Raw genomic sequence first — 22347 nt, 5'->3', positions numbered from 1 at the left:
TTAATCACATTACCGGGTGAGGTTACTCGCCTCCCGATGCCCCGATCTGAGGCAAATTCAGGTGTGTTCAGGTCTGGGCACCGGTTGCCATGGTGAAGGATGGGCTTAAAGACCCCACAAGCGCTCCTCGATTGTCAGGAACTGCCTGATTCAACAAAGGGATCTTACCAAATTTAGGGGTTTCATAGGATAAATCATCCTGCGTGTTGGCAGTAAGGAGGGAGATCTCCCTTACTTACAGCGCTGAAGCTGCTGGCAGGAATTTTGCGTGTAGAGGCTAACATATTTGGAGTAGGTCCCATTCATTCGCCAGCACTGCGGCTGGCCTGGTAGTAGGTCCCATTCATTCGCCAGCACTGCGGCTGGCCCGGTAGTAGGTCCCATTCATTCGCCAGCACCGCGGCTGGCCCGGTATATATATATATATATATATATATATATATATATATATATATATATAGGCTGGATCACAGGATCAAAAAAAATTGAATAAATCAGAGGTTTATTGTGACCAACGTTTCAGCTCCACACAGGAGCTTTCGTCAGGGATCCTGTGTGGAGCTGAAATGTTAGTCACAATAAACCTATGATTTATTACAATTTTTTTTGATCCTGTGACTCCTTTGTGAAAATCCTGTGTGTGCCATCACTCCAGCCTATATACTTATTTTTTGCACAGGCACCCAGGTATCAATTCTACCTCATGGTGTGCAGCTCTTCCAGCATTTTTGTATATATATATATACAGTATATATATATATATATATATATATATATATATATATATATATATATATATATTTATTACAAACATATACATTTTAGATCTTGAAATTAATATAGCCATGGATATTGTGCTTGCTCAAAAAGTCTTCTAAACCAATCTTAAAGGCATTAATACGGTCTGTAAACACGATATGACCCAGCAGAGCATTCCACAACCTCACTGCCCTCACTGTGAAGGACTGTTTCCATTGCTTCAAGTGGAAATTCTATTACTCAGTTCTAAAGGGTTGGCCCCTTGCCCAAGTGCATCGCCTTGCATTTATCAACACTGAACCTCATTTGCTGCCCAGGTCTCTAGTTTAGTCAAATCACTCTGCAAAGTTACAGCATACTGTGTAGAACTTAAAGCTTTGCACAAATTAGTATCATCAGAAAAAATAGAGATAGTAATTGTAAATGATTTATTAAGGTGTTTCATCAACCTACCAAGTTTTCTGGGTTTTTTTCAGTAGTGATGATGACTGATACTGGAATACCAGGTGAAATTTTTGAGACTTACAGCAGGAATGTCTTGTTTGCAGCTTGAAAAAATATGATTGGTTGTGTTAACAGTAAATAATGATATACTTTAAATACTTGGCATAGCACAGGTATACTATGCCATAGAACTTATTAGAGTGCTAGAATACATATAAACTGGAGGGAAATTTTTGAGAAGTGAAAGAGAGTTTAAAGGATAGAAAACTGCTTATTGTGAAAATGTTATAAAGGATAAAGAAAGTAACAGTTCCAAGCTTATTGAATTGTAATTATACTGTGTACATAGTCCCCATATCAAAACAAAATAAACCCTTCCTGGTATCCATGTAATAAGAGTCGTAATTTATATGCATTATCCTTAGTGCTGCATGACAGTGAATTCTCAAAATAGCAGTTGTCCAGTAAGTCATGGGACATATTTGTTGCAGCTATTTTAAGAGTCGATCTACATGTCCTGACATATAGCTATGTAACATACTGTTCAGAATTTCACACCTTCATCAAATATATTATTTTCCCAGTGAAAGTTAATAAGTAATTTCTGCCGAGCAAGAACATGTTTTATGATTTTTTTTTGTACCATATCTGCATTTTTAAAGCTGCAATATCACCAAAAAAGGTTGACCCATCCACTGCACAAAACTTACTCATTATGCTTTAAAAATAATTCTCAACATATACACTGTAAATCTTGTCCCTGTTACAAAGAAAGGGTACCATGGCTAATATCTATTCTTTGTGTCTTTGTGTCCTATGCATCCATTTGTGAAAAGTCACATGATTATTCAACATAGCCAGAGCCGAAATGTGGTCAGGGCCATTTATTGATTTTTTATTTTTTACAAAAACTATTAACCCTTGTAAACATTGAGCTGTGAAAGTACAACGTAGGAAAATAAAAATTCAGCAGAGGCATTGGTAAGCCCCTTGACATTCACAAAGTCACTTTGACTAATACCTTGGCATTATTGTAGTTAGTAATCCAAAAATACAATGTAAGCATTGATTTTGTAAATATCATAGTGGCTAAATAATAGTTGTTTTAATGTTAGAATTAATGCAGACTTTCAACCTTTTTTTCATAAAGACTTTATAAGCTTTTTACTATCATTACATTACATTAACATTTATTTATAAAGCGCCAACATATTCCGCAGCGCTGTACAATAAGTGGGTTACATACATTGGACATACAGAGTAACATATAAAGCAATCAATAACCGATACAAGAGGTGAAGAGGGCCCTGCCCAAAAGAGCTTACAATCTACAAACTATCAACTCTAAAGCTTCTCTCATCTGAAGCATCATACCCAAAAATACAAGGATACAGATCAGGGGCAGGCCAAGCCAACTGGGAGCGCTAGGCCACCCCGGTTGGCCACCTTGCCCCTCCCCCCCGCGGGTGTGCTTTGGCTTGGCGCGCATGCGCAGTTCCGTCATTTCCGTCATTTCCGTGATACGATGGGTCGTTGCCCCCACTGACAAGCAGCGGAGGCAATGACAAAGGAGTGCTGACTAGGGGGAGGTAGGGGAGGTTCCCCAATGGTTGCGCCCTAGGCAGCTGCCCACCGCATCAAACGAATGCAATTGTGCGTGTTCACAAATCAGGTGCAAGTTGCGGCAAACAGTTTCCGAATAGGCTTTGTGTCACTGCTAATGGCAGAAGTTGCTCTGGAGAAAAATGCATAGAAACCTGCAATGGCTGAACAATGTATTTTCCCATTGCATTTTCAAGCTGCTGCTTACTTGCATGCTGGATTTTTACACAAACGTATGCTTTTGCTGAAAAACAATACACAGCTTGATAAATATGTCAGTTTTTACATTTGTAACATTTATAAAAGAGTCTGAACAGAAAAAGTCTGCACAAGAAAAGTTGTGGAGATCCTAAATTTTTCGACTTGTTGCATGAATACCACAACTTTTTTGAATTGTTGCACAAAATACCAGTGTTAAAAATCCGAAACTGAAGTTTTAAGACAAAAGAAGGATCTTCAAGGAAAGGGACTCTGCCATTGACTTCTACATGATCTCTGCAAATTTTAGCTGGCGAATTGTCAGATTTGTTTTTTTAGCCGTTTCGATGTATAGTAAATCTAGATAAAGACATAATTTTTTTTTCGACATTTAGCACTAAAAATCTGAATTAAAAAGTTAGTAAATGGCCCCCTTAATCTAGACTTTACTCCACGACCTTACAGCTTGGTTGGCACATTTGTCAAGGCTGCCACTCTCATTTTGGGGATGCATAAACATTTTAAAAATGGCATACCTCTCCAAATTCTTACATACAGGTATAATTGTTTTATCTCCATCCATCAAAGACAGGATTACACTGGATGCCCTGCACCCGACAGACCCCTCCCCTCTGTCACAGCTTGGACAAATGTGATGAACTCATTGGTTTTGTTGTGTAAGCTTACATATAAGAATAAAAATGCATTTAATAAATGTGATAAAGTTTGGGGTCCCTGGTAAGACTTGGAAGGAAACTAAAGAGCTCCACACCAATATCCACTACTCAACACCAAAGTTGGAATTTACCCCTACTTGACATTTGTTATGTATCTATCCTAACTGGTAGTTCAACTTACTACGTCGGGTATGCTGCCAGATCTTAAATTTGTGATGTTGTATTTGTCACTTAATTGCCTGCAATACAACTCAGTGATACTGTCCGTCGCAGTTGCAGAATTTGACCTGGAATCAAACTACTTATGTTTTATATTATTATTTTATTTAATGTGTTGTTTTATGTTTAATGTTAATAATAATAATAAATGCACCAAAAACAGGTGCAAAGTGCGAGCGGATCTTTACCCGATATCCCCACCTACGGGTGGGCGATATCGGGTAGCAAGTTGCATTAACAAAAAATAATCCGATCGTTTGTCCCTGGGGCCAAACGATCGGATTACATTTGCGGCCATGGGCAGTCGGTTCGGGGACCGCATCAACGTGCCGATGCGGTCCCCGATCCGACTGGATTTTCTAACCTGGCCGATCAATATCTGCCCAATTTCAGGCCAGATATCGATTGGCCAGGCCGCTCGTTTCTACCCATACACGGGCCGATTAACTGCCGAATCAGTCCAAGGGACCGATATCGGCAGCTTCTATCGGCCCGTGTATGGGGGCCTTAAGGCAGAGGTTTGTTCATAAGATAGTTTTAAAGATTTACAACACTTTATATAGAGAGAATAGGTAAACAAATTATTTCTAGTTCAATCTGTTTTTAGATTCAGGTGTTTCGAAAGCTCTGAATAACAGGAAGACCGTCTCACACAGACCCTGTTTTATGCAAATAATTGTTATTTTTAAAAATGATTTCTATTTTTTCTGTAATAATAAAACAGTATCTTGTACATGATGGTAACTAAGCTGCACAATCCTATTTTTTAGGCAAATTCTCCTAACAGAATTTGAAGCTAGCTTGGGTACTTTCGTCCATGGACAAATATACCCACTGGTGTCCGGCACTGAATCATTTACAGGAACATATTTCCATATCATTATTGTTTTGATTGTTTTAAATGCCATGTGTTTTATTGTCAAGGAAGAGACAAAATAACCCTGAGAAAAAAAACCCTAAAAAAAAAATCAGTCAAGTTAAACAGGATTTCCATTCACATGAATGTTGTATTTTTGTCTTTCTACATAATTCTACTGGGATAACCAAGCTCTAAGAGTTCTGTGTGTTTTTCTAGTTGAAACAGAAGATCCTGTCTGTGCTTGGCACAGCATGAAGGATTGCCATGCCTTTTTAGACACAACTTTGAAAGCCAAGGATCCTGGCTGAATTTTTTGTGGGTCTAAAGGAAGCTGTGGTAAAAGGGAAAGGCATCCTTTTAAATATCTTTAAAAATAAGCTGTTGAGAAATGTCATAAAGAAATGTGATTGGTTGCCAGTAAAATTTTACAAATAAATTATTATATAAACAAAGTAAGGAAACTATATTGAGCCAAATATATAATTCAATTTAGATGAATGTTCAATTGTTCTAGGATATCAACAAAATAAGACTAGTGTGAAAGCTGATTCATTTTAGCCAGATAAAAGCGACTTTAACAAATATTTGCTGGGGGGCATAACAATGAATAGTTAGTTATGCTATTCAGTTCATTAAGTCCTCATTCTAATACAGAGGCTGAATGTGGGGAAATGCTTCGTTTAGCCTGCATTAACACAAGAGGAATGCTAAGTAAGGCTGCTACGCAGTAATTAATGCAAGAATGATTTATAGGGTTGGCATGAGCCTGCTCACAAATTTAAGTACCACGGACTGGGAAAAGCCAGTGTTACATGCAAACTAGTATAAATTTGATCCAGGGTTCCCAAGCCTGTTTATATCTGGTGGTAACTCCTTTTAGCTCACACTTTTCCCTCAACCCTAGTAATTAAGAACAAAAAGTGGGAGTCATTGAGTCTTGACCACTTCACTTCCTGGCTAATACATGATGGGTAAAGGGGTAATAATTTTTAAGCATTTTACATGTTGTAAGCTGTGGGTCACAGACCTCTTCCCTCCTGTGTCTCTTACCAAACATGGCTAAAATTCTTTTGTAGTCATTGCAATATTTGTTCTGTTAATGTTTTGTATAAAGCCCTGTATAAATACTGTAAATATCTTCCCCTGTCATGTGCCTTCTGTGTTAGGGGTTGGAATATTCTCAAAAGCCAGTGACCACCAGCAGCAAAATTAACTTTTGTATGCAACTTTCAGAACTGCGTTGGACAAAAAACTTTGCACAGAAAAGTGGGTGAGCCAATATAAGGACACCAGAATAAAATAATAATGCATATTGCTTTTAAAAAGTAAAAAATGTAAAAAAAAAAAAATATTGCAAATATATGCTATTTAGTCTCTAACCTGACCAAGATGAAGGGTCTTTTTATTTTACTATGTTACATCCTGGTTAATATGAATATGGGTATAGGTTCTGTTATTCAAAATGCTTGGGGCCTGGGGATTTCAGATAATAGGGTTGATACACTAAAGTGCGTTAAAAAGAGCACTATTTATAGCATGCGGTAAAAATTTTATCGCATCTTATTTTTCCCGTCTTAACGCATGATTCACTAAAAGGATATTTGCAATTATTTAGAGTCGATGCTGTTTGCGTTATTTAAGTCGCGAAGACTATTTTAGTGCGGTATTTGATGCAACTCGCGCTAATTAACGCAGCGCGCTACTTAAAGCGCGCACTAATTAACGCACATGCGCTACTTTTCGCGCGCACGACATATTAGCCATACACACCATTACGTTCGTAAAACTACTTTTTTTTAAAGTGACCATTTCCCTGCAAACTGGAGGCTGCATCACTGTAGGGCCAACACATACTTAAATCACAATAAATCACACTGTAAAGTGTGTTGCCAGAAGCTAATGAACTGTACTTTTTTTTTATAATTACCGCCTGCTCCAAGTAGGTGTTCATTTTCGCAAAGACTAATGCGATATTTAGCGTGTCTAAGTGTTTGTGAATCATGCGTTAGTATTATTTCTGCGTACTAATTAACGCAATGCGGTAAAATTAACGCATGCAGTTGGGCGCTAATTAATGCACGCGATAATACTTTAGCGAAACGTGCACCTTTTTTCCGCGTCTATTTAAAGCAAAAATGTTTGGGTACGCGCACTTTTTGTGGCCAAAGAGAATCCCCCTAAAGCCCACCCACGCTGTCCCTCTCCCGCCTGAATCGCCCGCCTCTCTTTCTCCATTTACTCACAACTTCCAAAACCGGGTGGGGGGGGGCTAAAGAAGGCTGGTTTGGGCCATCTTTGCTGCCTCTTGACTAGGATGGCTTGCTATCAATGATGGAACTTAAAATTCTGAATTATACCAGCAAATTTTGCAGGAAAATGCTCTCTTGGGCATGCAACAAGACAAGGACCATGAATAAACAAGTCAATCTATGGCTAAAGCAGATGAAAGATTATTTTTTGGACAGTCATTGTCAAAGTCCTTGCCTTAATCCTATAGATATGTTGTGGACCTGGACTTCAAGCAGGCAGTTAATGCGAGAAAGCCCATCTATACCCCTCAGTTGAAGCTGTTCTGAGAGGAGGAATGGGCTAAAGTTCCTCCTAGCCAATGTGGAAATGTTTAGTTTAGTTTGCTGCTCAAGGGGAGCAAACCACTTTCTGAAACAAAGGCTCACATACCTTTGCCACACACAAATGCTGGATCATTTTTCGCAATAAATAATTTTTTATACAATTACATTTTTTTTATACAAATATCTTTGGCTCTTCTGTTTATTTGGGTTTTCATAATCTAGTTTTAGGACTTACAGGAAAAACAGATTATGTTTTAGGTCATATATATGAAAAAATATTGAAAACTCTAAAGGGTTCACATGCACCACTGTAGCTCTATATGTTAATATTGTAGGGAATATAAATATTATTAAAACAAGTGCTTAAAATACCAGAGAACAGGTTCTTTACAAATAAATATATATATAACAGAGCTCATGGTCTTCCCGCCCAAACCTGGCCCTCCTCCTCCTTTTACCATTACTATTGATGGCATGACCATCAACCCTGTAAATTCTGCACGCTGCCTTGGGGATATCTTTGACCAGACCCTCTCCTTCTCTAACCATATTAATAACACTGCCAAAACCTGCCGCTTTTTCCTCCGCAATATTGCCAAGAAACGCCCCTTTCTTTCACAAGCAACAGCTAAAACACTAATCCATGCCCTTATCCTTTCCCGCTTAGATTACTGCAATCTCCTGTTAACCGGCCTCCCAGACTCCCACCTCTCTCCCCTGCAATCAATTTTAAACTCTGCTGCCAGGATCCTCCTGCTCTCTCCTAAGAGGGAACCTGCTCAGCCTCATTTAAGCTCACTAGCATGGCTGCCTGTTAAGCAAAGGATAGCTTACAAAATCCTTCTGCTGACATTCAAAGCCCTTCACTCCTCTGCTCCTCACTACATTTCTTCACTGGTCTCCCTACATGTTCCTGGTCGTCTCCTCCGCTCCTCTCAGAGCCTCCGTCTTTTTACACCATCCACACCCACTGTGCTCTCTCGTCTTAAACCTTTCTATCTCGCTGCTCCTTACCTCTGGAACTCTATCCCTGAATCCCTCCGTAGGGAAAACTCACCCACTCTCTTTAAGAAAAAACTCAGCTGTTACCTTCTGGAGCACTAAAACATTATTTTGCCCAGTCCTGCACTTAAGGGCAAATGCCCATACCTGGTGCACTCTTACCTTCCAGTTTGTGCCTGTGTGTTACCCAACCACTCAGATTGTAAGCTCTACGGGGCAGGGACCTCCTTCCTACTGTGTCTCATACCACATGGCACTTATATATATATATATACATACTGTATATGTATTTATTGTATTTATTTATTATATCACTTGTCCTCCCTGTGTGTAATTTTGTATTCTGTAAGACTGTACAGCGCTGCGTACCCTTGTGGCGCTTTATAAATAAAGTTATACATACATACATACATACATACATACATATATATTCTGCATTTATCTAAGTGCATTTAAGAAGGTCTTACTGACTAATGTCTTCTCAAATTCAGTCCTACAAATTCATCCTACCATGTAAGTAATTCAGCTCTGTCAGGATTTAAATCTGGGGTTTTTCAAGGCCAGGGTGAAAACATATTCATTTCAGTTTTTGTTTTGACTGCACATGTATACTGTTATCAGGTTGCAGCCAACTTCTGAGAGTGTCTCTGCCTGCCTTCCAGAAGCTGTGAATCATGAAGTTTTTGTGGATAGGCATAGGCATGTTGAGCCAATGAATTCCAGCAATACTGATATGTTGCTTATGCATAGCATTAGTAATGTCATCATAGGTCACACTTTCTACTGTGGAGCCAGAGAGTCGCAGCTTCAAAGCTAATTGACTAAGATCCAATGAGCTAATGTTGTATAAAAGGGAAATTATTACTACATTTTTTGAATTACAGCTTCCAGTAACTTTCAGCAAAGCTTGGTGTTTTGTAAAAGAACTGGTTTGCATTGATTTTTCCAGTATTTTTATGTCTGGTTAAGTAATAAAAATAATTAGCTTTCCCATGCAAGCATGAAAAGAAAACATGACATCTATTCACTAAAACTGGGAAGGCAAGAGAGACAGTGTACACTACTAATCAAATTCACGGCATGCATTTCTTGTTAGCAGATCTCATAGTCCCTAGACTAAATTATCACTGCCTTGTAATATACATTGTGAGGTTTGTTTACTAACACTGTACAGCAGCATTTCCAGTTAGCTTTGATGTGTTGACTGATGGTTGTATAATGAAAGTAAATCTCTTATTGGTTGATATTGCAGTGGTGCAATTCTCCATCAGTTAATAAATAAGCTCTAGTGGAATATTATATGAACATATATGAGTATATATATATATATATATATATATATATATACAGTGGATATAAAAAATCTACACACCCCTGATAAACTGGTCAGGGAGGCTACCAAGAGGCCTACAGCAACATTAAAGGAGCTGCAGGAATATCTGGCAAGCACTGGCTGTGTGGTACATGTGACAACAATCTCCCGTATTCTTCATATGTCTGGGTTATGGGGTAGAGTGGCAAGACGAAAGCCTTTTCTTACAAAGAAAAACATCCAAACCAGGCTACATTTTGCAGAAACACATCTGAAGTCTCCCAAAAGCATGTGGGAAAATGTGTTATGTCTGATGAAACCAAGGTTGAACTTTTTGGCCAAAACTACAAAAAATATGTTTGGTGCAAAAACAATACTGCACATCACCAAAAGAACACCATACCCACAGTGAAGCATGGTGGTGGCAGCATCATGCTTTGGGGCTGTTTTTCTTCAGCTGGAACTGTGGCCTTAGTTAAGATAGAGGGAATTATGAGCAGTTCCAAATACCAGTCAATATTGGCACAATATTTCTGCTAGAAAGCTGAACATGAGGAGAAACTTCATCTTTCAGCATGACAACGACCCAAAGCATACATCCAAATCAACAAAGGAATGGCTGCACCGGAAGAAGATTAAAGTTTTGGAATGGCCCCGCCAGAGCCCAGACCTGAAACCGATTGAAAACCTGTGGGGTGATCTGAAGAGGGCTGTGCACAGGAGATGCCCTCGCAATCTGACAGATTTGGAGTGTTTCTGCAAAGAAGAGTGGGCAAATCTTGCAAAGTCAAAATGTGCCATGCTGAAGGTGGAAAAAGTTCTGAAATTATTTATCTTTGTCTCATTTTATTATGCGATCAAGAGCAATGAATATCCTCTAAATGATATCCTTATAAATGTTGCTTGGTGATGCCATCATTTATAATCAGTGCTTAGTAATGTCATTTTTTCCACATGACTCAATAAAACCTATAATGCATTATGTATTATAACAAATAATTCACCCCCTGTTGTAAAATATGAGGAAATAAATCCAGGATTTGGTGCATCCCTAGTATAAAAGCACTCAGCCTTCAGCCTTTACAATAGGGGGTACATTATTCACTATATAATAGCACCAACAAGTTACACTGTGCATCAAATTAATTTACAATAAATAGAGGTCTTACAATCATTTAGGTCTTACAAAAATTTAACAAACAAGGATTACAGAATACATATGAGATCAGAGGCCCTTCTTTCAAGAACTTACAATCTAAAGTAGTTTGTATTGATTTAACATTGTATAGTAGAATTTACCTCTAAGCATGTTTTCTGTTTATAAGCTCTGCTTAGCTATCAAAGGGATTTGTAAGATTAGGAGATTTATTTCAATGAGAAAATGTTTTTTTATGGTTTATTACGTAAAATCGTATGGGCTATATTCAATTTAATGAGAAAAGCTTATCTCACTGTATGTTACATGAAAAACGTTTGCTAAATAAAAAGGAGATTGTACAATTAAAGTGCACACAGAGAAAGGCAAAATAGGCCATTTCAAGGCTGTGCTTATCTCAAATATCTACAAAAAGATTATTAGTGCCCCTTCTTAAATTGGCCACCTGCATGGCCAGACTACTTGGCGTTCACTGTGTACAAAAGTGGTGATTTCTGTTGCTTTCCTTCAGGCCTGGGCAGCTTTCTGTGCCCCCTGGATCCACAAGTGGTTTAAGTGGTTCATACACAGGAAGATTCACTCATTTGGCAAGGTTGCCAAACAAGCGTATCTTCTCCTTATATGACCACGTGGGCTTTATTGAATTACAGTGACCGATGTTAGACCGAGGACAACATCAATGAGCAGTTGTGGTCTCTGATCCAATGGTAACTCAAACATGCCCAATCAAGATTTGGTCAATCTCAGTCAGGTAGGCCTGTTGGTGGTGCCCATACATGGGCATATAAGCTGCCAAATCTGTCTGAAAGTACTTATGTATGCAGTATAGCAACTCACTGGAGACACATCCAAAGATAATAACAATGAAATTGCAAAAATTGCTCAGAGGAGCATCCTGCGCAAATGTACTTGCAATAAATACACATTGTTATAGTCATTCATCTTCACTCTCTTTTCTCTTTATTCTTCTGATTGTAGCTTCCTCCTGGCATCCAAAATGAACAGCAGAAAAAAAAGCGAAGAGCCCCGCCACCGCCAACTGCCCAGATGCCAAATGATAAGAATGAAGAACAGGAGGAGAACCAAAAAAGCTCCACAGGTGAGTATTAATGAACTTGCAACTGGAGGTTTGCTTGTCAACCAGCATTGAAAAGGCATGATAATTGATACGGTTGCTGCTTAAAGTTTTGCATAACTGCATGATTAATTGTTTTCTCTAGTGATGCTGGGTGGACATTTCTTGGAGTAACACAAACTCTAAATGCTTGGACTTATACTGATGTGTATGTTTACATGTATGTATGTAAAATTAAATTTGTGTGTGGATTATAGCCTAACAAAGTAACATATATTTAAGGTTATATAAAAATGTGGATAAGCACCTCATTGATTTTGTGATTGAGTATTGAGACATGTCTACCAGCATCTCAACCCCCCATGTCACTTGTTTGTTGTGGAACACTGGCCATGAATTTTGTGGCTTTTTCACAAATCTAGACCTTCTACCAAAGCTGCAATCAAGCTAATATCTGCCATGACGGAAGACAAACCTTGTCTCATGAGTTGTTTTCCCTGGAGGGTGTCATATATCAGCTTGCAGGTAGTTAACTGTGTTCCTGTGGCAAGCTTAAACAGATTATTGGTTGTGTATGCTCCCAACTGTCAGCTGCCTTATGGTGTTACTTCTTATGCATTAAGCCTCCAAATTTGCAGGTAAATGATGCAAAAGACACAGGCAGGAGTCTACTGAACAATACAAATACGTAATGTAATCATTTAGGCCAAGAGAAGAGGAGCCACTTGACTGCTTGTTTCCAGTAGTGATGTATTTTGGAAGCTATGTTATTGTTTGTACGCTATTTAACTGGCATTAGGTCCACTGTTTCTGTTCTCAAGCTAAAAGTTAGTACTTTGTCATTTGAATGAACTGGCAGACTGACCAATATATGATTGGGTTCATTTAGATATTTCTTGGGCAGAGCAGAAAGTCCTGTCAGCTAAGAACCACTTTGGTCAATGTGTTTTGTACAAAACTGCTGGCATTTTACTGGCCCTACCCGGTATAATCCCATCATTGGTTTGAGTGCTAAACAGGCCAGTGGCCAAAGTCATCAGGCACAGTATATTTATCTAGAATGTTTTGTCAGTATCAAAAATACACCTAAAGAATGTAAAAGAAATTATCATTTAGTATTTGCTCCTTCTGTGCTTGATATAAATGGACCAGTTAGCCTTGCCAGAGTTATAAACACTTTCGGAGACCAGTACATTTTTCAAGACTTCTCAAATCTTTGCCAAATATACAGCTGTTATGTACAATGCTTCCTCCCATCTTTTGAACACAAAAAAAGAGTCAGCAGGAAACAAATTAGTATATTCCTTGTTGTAACTAATAGAATGTGTGCAGCACGATGGCCCTAAACAACCTTGACCTACTTGGTTAAAAGAAACTTCTGCAAACAAAAACAAAAGTTTGCAGTGTAGATTCACATAATAATTATCTGGATATTAAATCACATTATCCAGCCTATCCTTAGCTGAACTATTATCTGTTCTGTTTGCGCTTCATAAGCAGATATAGTGTTTACATTCCAAGAAAACAGCAGTTCCTGTGCTTCATAAATCTGCCACCTAACAGTCAGTATTAAATAAAAATATTTTTTTTTCTCCTCTTGGGCTTATATTTGTATTTGCCTCTATTCTGTATAACAATTTAAGTGAAAATATTTTATTTTCCGGAGAACGTTAGCTGCAGGGTATTTACTGTATGCACACTGATGGAAGAAAATAATGATCTCAGTGTGTTGCAGGCCTAAAACCCAAGGATTAATCAGTTTGACCAGAAATATGAGAAATGATCTGAGTTGACATTTTTTCTATATAGACTCTGTAAAAACATTCTCTTTGAAGTAGAAGTTGTATGGCATTGTGTTTTCTTATCTGTTACTTCACATCTGACACCACTCAGCTTTGGGGTCACTGCTCTCAGTGGATCTTTAGCTTATCATAAGACTTGAGCTAGAAAGGCCTCCAAAGCAAAAGTAAAGGTATTTTCAAATAAGAATTGGTAGCATTTTTGAAATTATGCATAATATTTGAAAGTGCAAACTCATATAATGTCATAGTTGTAATAATTGTGTATGGGTAATAAAACCCAGCACCACTACCTTGCTTTGCAAAAGCAAAATTCTTGATAAATTACCCAACTGCAAATATAAGGAAAGTGTTATCACATACAGAAAATAACATACTAATTGAGATAATTAAGATGGATGCATCACTACATTTGCAAGTTAGTTGTGAGGAATCTAAAATTTCATGTTATTCTTTCTTCCAAAAATATAATGGGTCATGTATTTACTGCATCGCAGCTGCTGGGCTGCTTATTTCCTTGCAGTCAGTTGTGCTAAAAATCCAATTAATTAGAGGTACTTGCATCTGCATGTGTTCCTTGCACTTCTGTTTAGTTGGGCTTGGCACTACTGCCTTCCTTCTGTGTCCTGTTCTGCATCGAGCGCAGCTGCACTTTTTGAAACAGGCCTCTGTGGGAACCCTGGAACTCCTGTCACCTCCGAATCAGGCAAGGTTCCCACAGCGGTCTACATAAATCGATGCAGTGCACTTGTGCTAATAGAATTAGATGCACTTGTCACTCTCATGCAATGCTGAAAAATATGGCAGCAACTGCATTCGATTATTTCCAACCTGCAAATGTAGCCGCATCAGTTTTAGCACATCACATGCTATAGCGGCCGGCACATCTACGCTTGACAACTGCAGTATCACTGTATAGGGACATAAGTTTCAAAAACTGCACTACTTTTTCCAAAGGAGAATTCAATGTTCCTATACAAGTGAAAAGAACTGTAGAGTTCTGTGGGGAATTATGTAGTAAATTGCCTGTTCACCCTATGATGACTATATTCTATTGTGTAAAATATGCCTATAGAAGTTCTCAATACAGCTATCATATTTCCCTCTATTTTTACTTCATATAACAAAAAGCAAATTATCTGTGTTGCGCAAGCACTCCTATAAACTTATATCATCACTAAAACCTGTGGCACACAGAATTGTGCTTTGGGGTGATAATAAGCCATGATAGGCACCCGTTTTTCTTTCTTTTCAGATGGATAGAAATTTATGGCAGGTAGCCATACGAATCACATGTACTTGTTGTGCCATTGCCTTGAAAGTACACAGAGCTCTTTTTAACAGAAGTGACTGATTCAGACCTTCAAATGATAATATATACACAAAAATAGATTGACATTTTTTTACCAGTGGCTACCAAGGGATTGAACATCATCATGTGCAATGTCATATTCTGCAGTGGAAAAGTGGAAACACATCATTTATAAATGGCATTTCACCATTTACCAGTCTGATGGAAATGTGTTTACATTTCCCAGGAGAATATTACCTGCTTGAATGGATATTGGTGGAGGAGGGATAACTTTCCTGAGGGTTTCCATGGTTTTGACCCCTGGTTTCATTGAAAGAAATATTTAAAGCTACAACATGATAATACAATTCTTTTTAATTTGTGAAACAAGGCTCTTTTTTGTTTCAGCACAAAAATGTCCTTATACACAAAGTGAGGTTTAAGCAGGATGAGTGCGCTGATATGGGGGTGGTAGAACTTGACTTACTTAAACAGAACCGTGACCTTTACGTAGCTTAACACCCATGATAAACCAGGCCTAATCCCCAACCTTAGTGCCAAGCTACTGTAACGCTATTTTGGCTATGTTGGTGACCAAAACCAGGCTAGTAGTAGAGCAAGGGTTACATTGGACTCTCATGCATCAGGATGGGCCTCCGCTATATGGGAGAAACTACTGGAGGATGTTGCTGAACTATACCTCCCACTGCCACTGCGAAGTGTATTAGATGGTATGTTAGATAGATGAGGGACGCCAGGAGCTCTTGCAAACAAAGGAACTATTTATTTGTCCAGGACAAAGGTAGCAATGCAGGGTAAATCAATACTCACTCAGATGAGGTAGACAGGCATGCAGCAATACAATTGATGTTAAAGCAGATTAAGCATTAGAAGTATGGTACCTTCCGGTTTATCCCTTCTCATCAAGAGGTTGGGCTAGGTAAGACAGCCAACAGAGTGACAGGAGGCAAGCTCACCGGTTTATCCCTTCTCATAAAGAGGTTGGGCAGGGTTAATTGCTGGCCTATGTCCCTGGCACTTCTGTGTCCCTAATCTAAGGCAAGCAAGCCTGTTAGGAGACGACTCCTTTACTTTCTCTCCTGGATGGAGCAAATGAACTGCTCTTTCTATATAAGTTCTGACTGACTCACTTTCCTACAAAGTGCTATGATGTTATTTAACCTGTTCTTACTTTACCTCATTCACGGGGCCCTGTCTTCGACTTTATTTAGACGGTATGGCTTTACTGGGGCCTGTTTCTGCACCCAGGCTCAATGGAGTGGTTCTCAGGTAGCAGACCAGCAGCCAAAGAGGAAGTCACACCCTCCTGCCAGACACTATATCAGTCTGCAGGGGGTGTGTACTACCTTTATTGACCAATAAAGTGTAAGGCATAGTGCCAACTAAATACATGGGATTCTACCCAGTATCAATAATATAAAGAGACAGTAAGGGATTAAAGCCATAGGAGTGCTAAACCCTATGGGTCCCTACACTACTCTGCCATTTTTGATGAATGAAAGAAAACTCCATTGCAGTGTTCCAAAATGTACAGTAGTGTTAAAGGAAAAGTAACACAATTTTTTCATATACAATTTTTCATACAATTTCAAATATACATTTTATACACTTTAGCTAACATATATAACAGACCGAAATTTAAATATGATAAGTGGTTATTGAATAAAAATCATTACCTTGGATGTATAGGGCACAGCTGAAAAAGGCGATGTGGCGACTTCCTGTTAAAACCGGAAGTTAGTTTCCTGCATTTTCCAGCGTGAGGAGACTGCTTTAAAAGTTATTTATAGATTTTTTTTTGTACTGACTAGGGAGAGGGTTGGGAGACGGAGGCCCTCTTATCTCCTGCTTTGTTTGTTTTTCTGTGTGAGCGGAGCGCACTGCTGACATTGTACGGGGAGAGGGAGGGGGTAGAGGGGGAAGCTGCCCGGAAGTGTGTTAAATGAAGTGCTGCAGCCTGAGCCCTGAGAATACCTGGAAATGGTCCTTATTTAAAAATATATAATAATAAATATGCTAATAAAAGTGTGTAGAAGGCATAGGTTTCATGTAAAAAAAATGTGTTACTGGTCCTTTAAGCTTAACCAGAAGTGTAGATGTTGTTATGGCAGCAAAGTACCAATCATATTAATACCCATGGAATGTCATGCAGGCAGGTGTCTGGATACCTGTCTGTGTCAAAGGGTTTTTTTAGAGCAGTAGTTAATCACAGAATATACCAATATCCCCTTGCTTATGTGGTTCTAAGTATTACTAACACTTGTACCACCTACTTGATTTTTGCTACAAAATGGTCCTCAAAATGCAAATTGGACCATAGCCCTATACAATACACTATGAAGTTTTACTGCTGTTAACAGTGTTAGAAGAGCAAATAATATATTTTAATTTAGAAGGTTATAATAGTATAGTTACAAAGTATCTAATAAGCAAAACATATGATACCTTTATTGAGTTGTTTTACAAACTAAGGACAACAATTATCAGCTTTTAGGATGGGCAAAGTTGATCTGTAGGTTAAAAATCATTGTACTGTGCATTAGGGAATGTATGTGGTGAAACTGTATATAATTATGTCATTTTAATTGGCAAGCAAAAGGAATTTCAACATTCTACATGTGTGAACATGTTGGTCGAAGTTGTTTAGTCCTAAGCTAAGAAGTGTATATATCTATAATATCACATGGTTACAAAGTATTTTATTTAGCCTTAGAGTCTCCTAAATATAAAACCACTTGATTGATATGGAACTATTATATGATGCATAAGGAAGGCAGACCTAAGTATGAAACCAAGTTGGTCAAAATATGAGTTAAAGTTTTAATATATTTTGGCAATGCAGGGCTAAGCTTTAACCTTGCATTTAAAGCTTGTTTCTCAGTGTCTGATTGGCCTTCCAGCATACCAGCAGCGGCATTTCTGCATAGAAGTTTCTTTTATCATCTAATTTGTAACATTAAAACAACATATATTTGTTAAAAAAGGACTAATTTTAGTTGTTATATTGAGTGTTAATAAGGATATAAGGAATATCAGTAGCATATCATGGCCTTTGAAATACCAAGGCTTATTTTGAATCCCAGTCGGGAATGCAATTTTCTTCTGGAATTTCTTGGCTGGAATTTTTTTTAGAGAGTATTGACTTTTGGAAAATGTATGTTTTTTGGAATATAAAAAAAATTAAAAATGGAAATATTTGTAATGTTTACAGGCTGTATTATCAATTTTGTTAAATCCATCGTGAAACAAAATGCTACTCATGAGTTTTTTACATGATTGCTAGCATGTTTACAAATGAGCTCAAATCAGAAAAACTTGATCATGTTAGGTTGCAGGAAGCAAAACTCAATCATATCTTCAGTATGTAAAAAAAATGAAACTGTTTAAAAATCTTGAAATATGAGTTGGCTTAAATATTAAAATACACCTACAGCTTTATCAGGGTTAATTTGCTGAATTTTCAGGATTTTTTTTGATTGGTAAATCTCAAAAATTCAAGTGTGATTTTCCCAAACTGTGGAAAAAACACCATCTTGAATTTCAACAAATTTGCCACTTGAAGGGGTTGTTCACCTTTGCGTTAACTTTTAGTATGATGTAAAGAATGATATTTTGAGAAAATTTGCATTTATTTGTTGTTTTTTTTAATTATTTCAATTTATGTTCAGCAGCTCTAGTGTTTGGAGTTTCAGTAGCTATTTGGTTGCTAGGGTCCAAATTAGCTTAGCAACCAGGTCGTGGTTTGAATGAAAGACTGATGTATGGATAGGAGAGGATTTGAGTAGAAGTACTAAAAAGTAACAATAACAATTGAACTGTAGTTTCACAGGGCAATAGTTTTTTGACTGTGGGTAGCATTGACTCCCATTTGAAAGCTGCAAAGAGTTAGAAGAAGAGGGCAACTAATTCAAAAGCTATAAAAAATAAATAATGAAGACCAGTTGAAATATTGCTATTCTATTACTAACTATTCTATAACTAACTAAAAGTTAATGTAAAGGTGAACCACCCCTTTAATATAACTGCAGTTAATCCTAACCCAAGCAATAATTACTTTGCTGTCAGTTTGATAAGACTTTTCAGATCATAGGGCAGATTCAGTTTGCTGAGAAAAGCTTATCTTATAATTCAGTTTTCCAGTTAACATAGAGTCAGATTCAATTCAAACTGGAACTGAATTATGAGAAAAGTTTTCTCTTAAATGAAGGGATGATGTGAGACTCTCTCAAGGAAGGGTAGTTAAAGATAAAAATCAATTTATTAGAACATGAAAAAATGGCCTAACCCATTTAATGCTTATTGAGGCTCTTACAGAATGGCTTTGTGAACCCTTTAAAATGCTCTATGTTTTTACATGAATGTGGCCTAAAAGATAATTTAATTTTTAAACAAGTCCTAAAGGTAGATGAAGAAAACCTAGTAAAACAAATGAAACAATAATTATTATATTTAGTCTTGTATTTATTGAAGCAGCAATGACAGCAGCAATAACTGCAACTAAACGTTTGCATTAACGGCTGATCAGGACTGCACTTCGAAAAACTTTAACCCATACCACCATACATGTTGGTGGGTTTCCTCACATGAACTGCTCACTTAAAGTTTTTTCACAACATTTCAATTGGATTGAAGGACTTTGACTTGGCCATTCCAGAACATTCACTTTATTCTTCTTTAACCTTTCTGTGGTAGAAAAACTTGTGGGTTAAGCATAATTGTTAAGATTCAGCTCGTGGACAGATGTCTTGATATTTTCCTTTAGAATTGGTATAGTTCAGAATTAATTGTTTTATCAGTGATGGCAAGCCGTCCAGGCCCAGATGCAGCAAACAGGTCCAAACCAGAAAACTGCCAACACCATGTTTCACCGATGTCTTCAAATGTATCGCTCCTCATTTAAATTCTTTATAGATATTCTTGCAACCTTTTCCAACTTTATGGGGATCAACAACTCTTTTTCTGAGGTCCTCAGACACCTCCTTTGTTCGAGCCATGATACACAAGCACAAATATGATGTATATGTGATCAGGCTTTGCTTTATGTTTGCTGGATTCTTTAAATAAAACAGGGTCTTTCACCTACACCTAATCGTCATGCCATTTACTGAAAACACAAGACTCTGATTTCACCTTCAAATTTTATGATAATCCAAAGGATTATTTTTGCCACATGCACATATGTTATATATATATATGTTATTGGATATGTTCTTCATCTACTTTTAGGACTCGTTTGAAAATCAGATGATGTTTTACGTCACATTCATATAAAATTTTTTAAAGGGTTCGCAAACTTTTGAGAACCACTGTACATAGAGTCCGTGAGTAAGTGTCCCAATAGGCCTGAAACACGTTAGACCATTTTTTAATGTCCTTATAAATAGGTTTTTATCTTTGACTACCCTTCTTTGATTTTTTGGAGAGTCTCACATCATACCTTCATTTGGATCTTGTACTATACACCCATATACACTCATGTTGCACTGATGGTTGAAGCACATACATTGTGGTGTGGTGCCTTTATTATATATTTTTGCTCATATCGGCATTTAGCACCACTTATTTATTCTTGGTTTCAACAAAAGCTTTCTCTCCTCAAACTAAATTTTGCCCATAAGTTTTCATGTGATAAACCATAAATAACTTGTTCTCATGGCATTTAATCTAACCCAATGGGACAATTATAAGAGGAAAATATATTTCATGGTATGGGCCATATTCAGTTTGATGTGAAATTCTTATCTCCCAATTCAACTCCACATTGTCCCATATAGACAGATGCAATTCCATTACAAAAGTGTATCTCTCTGTTTATGCTCTATGAATAAAAGTAAACCTGAATTAGGAGAAAAGTTTTCTCTCCTCAGAATAAATCTTGGCTGTAAGTTAAGTGATAAAACAAAAAATATACTTTTATAATGGGATTGGTTTTGGCCACTCATGTGAAAACACATTTGAAGTGTATGGGAAAATCTGAAATTGAATTAGGAGATACATTTTTCTCATTGATTTAAATCAGGGCCTATGTGTGAAGGATTATTTTAGACAATTTGAGCCATAATGGCATCTTTTTAATAGTTTTAAAGGCTAAATTTCCATTTGTGTAAAGCAGTCAACTGCTTCGGATGTACAAATTTTACATAAAAAATAAATAACCCATGTATTGCTCTTTATATAGGTAATGGACGGCAGGTTCCACAAAAGCCCCCAAGAGGCACCACACGAAGTCCACCTCTTTTAGTGATCCCCCCACCCCCACCTTACCCTCCTCCTGATTTTGGTAATCTGGACCCGCCTGTCTTTGAAAATGGAGTAGTCGTAACGGAAGCGCCCAAGTTTGTACCTGTACCTGCGAAACGTAGGTTTATAAGTGAAACCATATCTACTCCTATCGGCTCCACTTTCACTTTTATATCAGCTACGTTTCCACTATGGTCTGTTTGACCATTTATCTATCCCTTACGCAGTTTCACACTGGGGTTATTAAGAGATCACTATAATGTATATTATAGTTAACCAGTGCCATATATGATTACTATTTTGAGGAGTATACTTCTCATAACACAAGAATATAAGTGATCTTTAAATGACCTCTTCAATTTCAAACCTTGATTTATTTTCTTTACAGTTTAATCCACTTGCTTTTTTAATTGTGGGTAATTTTTCTATAGTTAATTGTGCTTCCTTTCCTAATATATCAGAATTGTCTGTCTCTCTATATTTACTTTTTTATTTATCCATGTACTTGTTAACTAAAGGAATGTGTTATAATGGCATATGCAATGTACATATTTGTGTTAATTTTGATTTACATATAGGATTGATTATTTGGTATGCCTGGGATATGGAGTTTTCCCTAATTTTAAGCACCATGCCTTAAATCCACTGAAAAAACATTTAAATGACATTAGCATGGGCTTTTTAACATAAAGTCCAAGACATGGTCTACTTAAAGAGAATCAGTAAAAAAAAAAAGAACTATGAAAAAATGAATTATGTGAAATGGCTTTGACAGACTTTGGACCTTTCTAGATGATAGGCTCTGGATAATAGATCCCACACCTGTAACAGTAGTAGCAGCAAATGAAGCAGTTGCTTTCAAGTGAATGACAACTTGGACTTTTATGGAATGGAAGCATAGAAGGGCATAACTGTATGCAAGGGTCCTGTAGCAATAAGAAGATTATTCTTGTTGCATGTCTGGAGACTGGTGTAAGTATTTATCTGTGCTATGTTTAATTTATATATACTCTGGAGTCTTGGCTTCCAATGTTTCCTTAGATGGTGAGCTGGTTTTGGCTGTTTCATTTTCAGCTATAGAATTACACCAACAAAATTGCACTGCAGCATCTCATAGTGA

The 22347-nt window shown here is 37.5% G+C and overlaps 1 protein-coding gene across 4 annotated transcripts in view; it reads left to right on the top strand.

The window, feature by feature from the left end:
- Positions 1-22347, top strand: part of cobl (cordon-bleu WH2 repeat protein) — a 176567-nt gene that overhangs the window by 105920 nt on the left and 48300 nt on the right. For 3 of the 4 annotated variants that reach the window (XM_012965484.3, XM_031904057.1, XM_031904058.1), the window contains 2 exons: positions 11780-11900; positions 21166-21345. In XM_012965484.3, coding sequence (XP_012820938.2) covers positions 11780-11900; positions 21166-21345 — 301 coding nt within the window. The remainder of the gene's footprint in view (positions 1-11779; positions 11901-21165; positions 21346-22347) is intronic. The other variant, XM_031904059.1, reaches the window with a different exon arrangement.

Source organism: Xenopus tropicalis, chromosome 6 (genome assembly GCF_000004195.4).
Source record: "Xenopus tropicalis strain Nigerian chromosome 6, UCB_Xtro_10.0, whole genome shotgun sequence".
In the NCBI taxonomy this organism is placed as follows: domain Eukaryota; kingdom Metazoa; phylum Chordata; class Amphibia; order Anura; family Pipidae; genus Xenopus; species Xenopus tropicalis.
This window is presented reverse-complemented; position numbering and strand designations above follow the sequence as displayed.